General features: G+C 52.2%; 1 protein-coding gene across 1 annotated transcript; it reads right to left on the bottom strand.

Annotated features, from left to right (window-relative positions):
• Nucleotides 1–2,536: 2,536 nt before the first annotated feature.
• Nucleotides 2,537–4,441, bottom strand: LOC116361515 (extensin-like). The gene is made up of 2 exons (XM_031816021.1): nucleotides 4,405–4,441; nucleotides 2,537–3,087 (listed from the first exon to the last, which is right to left on the bottom strand). Exons 1-2 carry the CDS (start codon nucleotides 4,439–4,441, stop codon nucleotides 2,537–2,539), a joined length of 588 nt encoding a protein of 195 aa, XP_031671881.1.
• Nucleotides 4,442–6,000: the final 1,559 nt, after the last annotated feature.

Raw genomic sequence — 6,000 nt, 5'->3', positions numbered from 1 at the left:
GGGACGGGTGGTGGACAGGGGGGGACGGGTGGTGGCCGGGGACGGGGGGGAAGGGGACGGGTGGTGGATGGGTGGTGGCCCGGGGGGACGGGTGGTGGCCGGGGGGGACGGGTGGTGGCCGGGGGGGGACGGGTGGTGGCCGGGGGGGGACGGGTGGTGGCTGCTCTTAGAGATTTCTTCATTTGAGAAGTCTCTCTATATCATATCCACTTAAAAACATTGCCAGAGATGTTATTTCTCTTGCAATGAGGGGTGTGTTCTGCCAAGTGATATTGAGGAGTGTTATGACAATTGTCGCAACGAAGCCAATTATTTTCTCTCCCAAGTAGACATGTTTTTACAATAAATGCCTATATGATGCAATATATTCTCCAACAGCAGGATCATCAGTTGTTTGGTTCCAGTCTTCTCTCGTCCTAACAAGCCTGTAGATGTCTAGAACTTCTCCACACTGACAGCAAATCTCACATTTCTGTCCACATTAAAACAGGGATTTCAATGCCTTCAGATGTGTCTCTGTTCACAGCAGTGAGTCAAATACAGCTCGGAGTGTCTCTGTCTGGGTGTTGGGGGGCGTGAAGAGGAGCGATAGCTTCGACACATACTCAATCACACACACACACACACACACACACACACACACACAATCATACAACACACACACTCAATCATACAACACACACTCACACACACACATAATTATACAACACACACACACACACACACACATAATTATACAACACACACACACACACACACACAATATCACTCACTCACTCACTCACTCACTCAATCACACACCCTTTGTCTCTAAGTAAGGAGCATCGGGGGAGTGATAGCTTGGTGTGTGCATGGTCATGAATGATGATGTAAAGTCAAATCAAACCCCGAGACAGAACAATACCTTAGAGAAACACACGCCCCCTCTACTGCGTTAGGAAGACTGTCTGTTAACACACGCCCCCTCTACTGCGTTAGGAAGACTGTCTGTTAACACACGCCCCCTCTACTGCGTTAGGAAGACTGTCTGTTAACACACGCCCCCCTCTACTGCGTTAGGAAGACTGTCTGTTAACACACGCCCCCCTCTACTGCGTTAGGAAGACTGTCTGTTAACACACGCCCCCTCTACTGCGTTAAGAAGACGTCTGTTAACACACGCCCCCTCTACTGCGTTAGGAAGACTGTCTGTTAACACACGCCCCCTCTACTGCGTTAGGAAGACTGTCTGTTAACACACGCCCCCTTCTACTGCGTTAGGAAGACTGTCTGTTAACACACGCCCCCTTCTACTGCGTTAGGAAGACTGTCTGTTAACACACGCCTCCCTCTACTGCGTTAGGAAGACTGTCTGTTAACACATGCCCCCCTCTACTGCGTTAGGAAGACGTCTGTTAACACACGCCCCCCCTCTACTGCGTTAGGAAGACGTCTGTTAACACACGCCCCCTCTACTGCGTTAGGAAGACGTCTGTTAACACACGCCCCCTCTACTGCGTTAGGAAGACGTCTGTTAACACACGCCCCCCTCAACTGCGTTAGGAAGACGTCTGTTAACACACGCCCCCCTCTACTGCGTTAGGAAGACGTCTGTTAATACACGCCCCCTCTCTACTGCGTTAGGAAGACGTCTGTTAATACACGCCCCCCTCTACTGCGTTAGGAAGACTGTCTGTTAACACACGCCCCCCTCTACTGCGTTAGGAAGACGTCTGTTAACACACGCCCCCCTCTACTGCGTTAGGAAGACGTCTGTTAACACACGCCCCCCTCTACTGCGTTAGGAAGACGTCTGTTAACACACGCCCCCTCTACTGCGTTAGGAAGACGTCTGTTAACACACGCCCCCTCTACTGCGTTAGGAAGACTGTCTGTTAACACACGCCCCCTCTACTGCGTTAGGAAGACTGTCTGTTAACACACGCCCCCTCTACTGCGTTAGGAAGACGTCTGTTAACACACGCCCCCCTCTACTGCGTTAGGAAGACTGTCTGTTAACACACGCCCCCTCTACTGCGTTAGGAAGACTGTCTGTTAACACACGCCTCCCTCTACTGCGTTAGGAAGACTGTCTGTTAACACACGCCCCCCTCTACTGCGTTAGGAAGACGTCTGTTAACACACGCCCCCTCTACTGCGTTAGGAAGACTGTCTGTTAACACACGCCCCCTCTACTGCGTTAGGAAGACTGTCTGTTAACACACGCCCCCTCTACTGCGTTAGGAAGACGTCTGTTAACACACGCCCCCTCTACTGCGTTAGGAAGACGTCTGTTAACACACGCCCCCCTCTACTGCGTTAGGAAGACGTCTGTTAACACACGCCCCCCTCTACTGCGTTAGGAAGACGTCTGTTAACACACGCCCCCCTCTACTGCGTTAGGAAGACGTCTGCCCCCCCCCACCCCAGACTCATATTGTAGGTCTGGTGGTCTGTGAGAGAGAGGAAGCTATTTATTTTTTAATCAAATCCACACTGACCGGATTACATGTGTAATAATGGAGGACAAATTAATATCTGCCTGTTAACTGGTCAATTACAGTGGGGGGGTGGTGGCTGGGGGGGTGGGTGGTGGCTGGGGGGGGTGGGTGGTGGCCGGGGGGGTGGGTGGTGGCCGGGGGGTGGGTGGTGGCCGGGGGGGTGGGTGGTGGCCGGGGGGGTGGGTGATGGCCGGGGGGGACGGGTGGTGGCCAGGGGGGTGGGTGGTTGGTCCCGGGGGGGGGGGGGTGGTGGCCGGGGGGTGGGGGTGGTGGCTGGGGGGGACGGGTGGTGGCCGGGGGGGACGGGTGGTGGCTGGGGGGGACGGGTGGTGGCTGGGGGGGACAGGTGGTGGCTGGGGGGGTGGGTGGTGGCTGGGGGGGACGGGTGGTGGCTGGGGGGGACAGGTGGTGGCTGGGGGGGTGGGTGGTGGCTGGGGGGGACAGGTGGTGGCTGGGGGGGACGGGTGGTGGCTGGGGGGACGGGTGGTGGCTGGGGGGGTGGGTGGTGGCTGGGGGGGACGGGTGGTGGCTGGGGGGGTGGGTGGTGGCTGGGGGGGACGGGTGGTGGCTGGGGGGGTGGGTGGTGGCCGGGGGGGACGGGTGGTGGCTGGGGGGGACGGGTGGTGACCAGGGGGCGCGGTTGGTGACGGGGAGAGAGAGAGAAGGGGGGGGGGGGGGGGGGGGGGGGGGGGGGGGTTGGAGAGGGAGGGAGGGAGAGGAAGAGAGAGAAATTTGTTTGTTCAGTTATTTGTTCAGTCGTGCTCCTCTACACAGACAGATGTTAGGCAGGCAGGCAGGTAGGAGGGCTTTGCTCAGAGACCCAGGGTGGTTAACACCCAAATAACCAACCCAGTGCTCCTCTCCTTTCCTCCCCTCTCCTCTCCTCTCTCTCCTCCTCTCTCTCCTCCTCCCCTCTCCTCCCCTCCCCTCCCCTCTCTCTCCTCCTCCCCTCTCCTCTCCCTCCTCCTCCCCTCTCCTCTCCTCCTCCCCTCTCCTCCTCCCCTCTCCTCTCCTCGAGCTATATACAGGAAGTACCAGATCAATGTGGAGCTATATACAGGAAGTACCAGATCAATGTGGAGCTATATACAGGAAGTACCAGATCAATGTGGAGCTATAAACAGGAAGTACCAGATCAATGTGCTCAACTATTTACAAAAATGTGAGGGGTGTACTCACTTTTGTGTGAGTACACAAATATATATATATATATATATATATATATATATATATATATATATACACACACAGTGTATCACAAAAGTGAGTACACCCCTCACATTTTTGTAAATAGTTAAGTATATCTTTTCATGTGACAACACTGAAGAAATGACACTTTGCTACAATGTAAAGTAGTGAGTGTACAGCTTGTATAACAGTGTTGATTAGCTGTCCCCTCAAAATAGCTCAACACACAGCCATTAATGTCTAAACCGCTGGCAACAAAAGTGAGAACACCCCTAACTGAAAATGCCTTTTTCCCTTCCCGGTGTCATGTGACTCGTTAGTGTTACAAGGTCTCAGGTGTGAATGGGGAGCAGGTGTGTTAAATTTGGTGTCATCGTTCTCACACTCCCTCATACTGACTGGTCACTGGAAGTTCAACATGGCACCTCATAGCAAAGAACTCTCTGAGAATCTGAAAAAAATTATTGTTGCTCTATATAAAGATGGCCTGGGCTATAAGAAGATTGCCAAGACCCTGAAACTGAGCTGCAGCACAGTGGCCAAGACCATACAGCGGTTTAACTGGACAGGTTCCACTCAGAACAGGCCTCGCCTTGGTCGACCAAAGAGGTTGAAGTGCACGTGCTCAGCGTCATATCCAGAGGTTGTCTTTGGGAAATAGACGTATGAGTGCTGCCAGCATTGCTGCAGAGGTTGAAGGGGTGGGGGGGGGGGGTCAGCCTGTCAGTGCTCAGACCATAACGCCGTACACCGAAGAGGTGCTGCCATGCCATCTTCACGACTGTGCGGATGTGTGTGGACCATGTTAAGTCCTTATTAATGTGGAAAATATAAAACACAACATGCAACAACTTCAAAGAATTTACTGAGTTACAGATGGGAGCCAGGTCCAGTCAATCAAAATGAGTTTTTCCCCACAAAAGGGCTTTATTAGAGACAGACTCCTCAGTGGAGGCCCTGGGCTGGTGTGGTTACATGTGGTCTGCAGTTGTGAGGCCAGTTGGATGTACTGCCAAATTCTCTAAAATTTACATTGGAGGTGGCTTAGGGTAGAGAATTTAACATGAAATTCTCTGGCAAACAGCTCTGTTGGACATTCCAGCAGTCAGCATGCCAATTGCACGATCCCTCAAAACCTGGAGACATCTGTGGCATTGTGTTGTGTGACAAAACTGCACATTTTAGAGTGGCCTTTTATTGTCCCCAGCACAAGGTGCACCTGTGTAATGATCCTGCTGTTTAATCAGCTTCTTGATATGCCACAGAAATGCTCACTAACAGGGATGTAAACAAATTTGTGCACAACATTTGAGAGAAATTAGCTTTTTTTGTGCGTATGAAACATAGGGACCAACACTTTACATGTTGCGTCTATATTTTTGTTCAGTATACGTAGGCCTAACAGACTTGTTTCCCCCCCAAAGGCCTAACAGACTTGTTTTCCCCCCCCAAAGGCCTAACAGAAACACACTCAAACTCGTACACTTTTTAATATCTTAAATAGCTGTAAATGATGGAGGACTGAAAGCGTCATCAACATAAAAAGGTAAACAACAGGCCAATAGCAAACGCAGCATACAGCCCGTCACCACTATTCAGTCGTGCTCAAAGCACGCCATTCCACGAGAGCAGGATTTATTTTCCGTCTGGAAGCAATGAGCCCCAATCAGTCGTCCATGACAACAACATCATAAACAACAGATCATGAACTATCTCCAGGCTTTGCTGTGGCAACGGACACCACACTGTTCTGTTCTGGGTTTAATTACTTCAACAATCACAGAATGGTGAGATATCCCATAGGGCAGTTTGGGCTCCTGCAGGTTCCTCTCAACTACACACTGATTAAGACCTGACGAGGGTAGACTGGCAACAGATGCCATCACTCCTCACTGGCTGGCTGACTGGCTGACTGACTGGCTGACTGGCTGACTGGCCGACTGACTGGCTGGTTGGCTGGCTGACTGGCCGGCCGACTGGCTGACTGGCTGGCTGATTGACTGGCTGATTGATTGGCTGACTGACTGACTGACTGATTGGCTGGCTGACTGGCTGACTGATTGATTGGCTGGCTGGCTGGCTGACTGATTGATTGGCTGGCTGGCTGGCTGACTGGCTGACTGACTGACTAGGGCCCATAAAGCGTCTGAGTACGAATGCTGATCAGGTCCTTCCTGTCCATTTATCTAAAAGTCAAACCTGATCCTAGATCAGCACTGCTATTCAGAGAGGCATTATGACTACGGGCCCAGACCCATCTGATCCACCCTGGTTGTAGGAGGGTGAACCCTGCAGAATAACAGGGTTGTACTCAGTCTGATCCACCCTGGTT

The sequence above is a fragment of the Oncorhynchus kisutch genome, unplaced genomic scaffold, assembly GCF_002021735.2.
Source record: "Oncorhynchus kisutch isolate 150728-3 unplaced genomic scaffold, Okis_V2 scaffold730, whole genome shotgun sequence".
NCBI classification, from domain to species: domain Eukaryota; kingdom Metazoa; phylum Chordata; class Actinopteri; order Salmoniformes; family Salmonidae; genus Oncorhynchus; species Oncorhynchus kisutch.
This window is presented reverse-complemented; position numbering and strand designations above follow the sequence as displayed.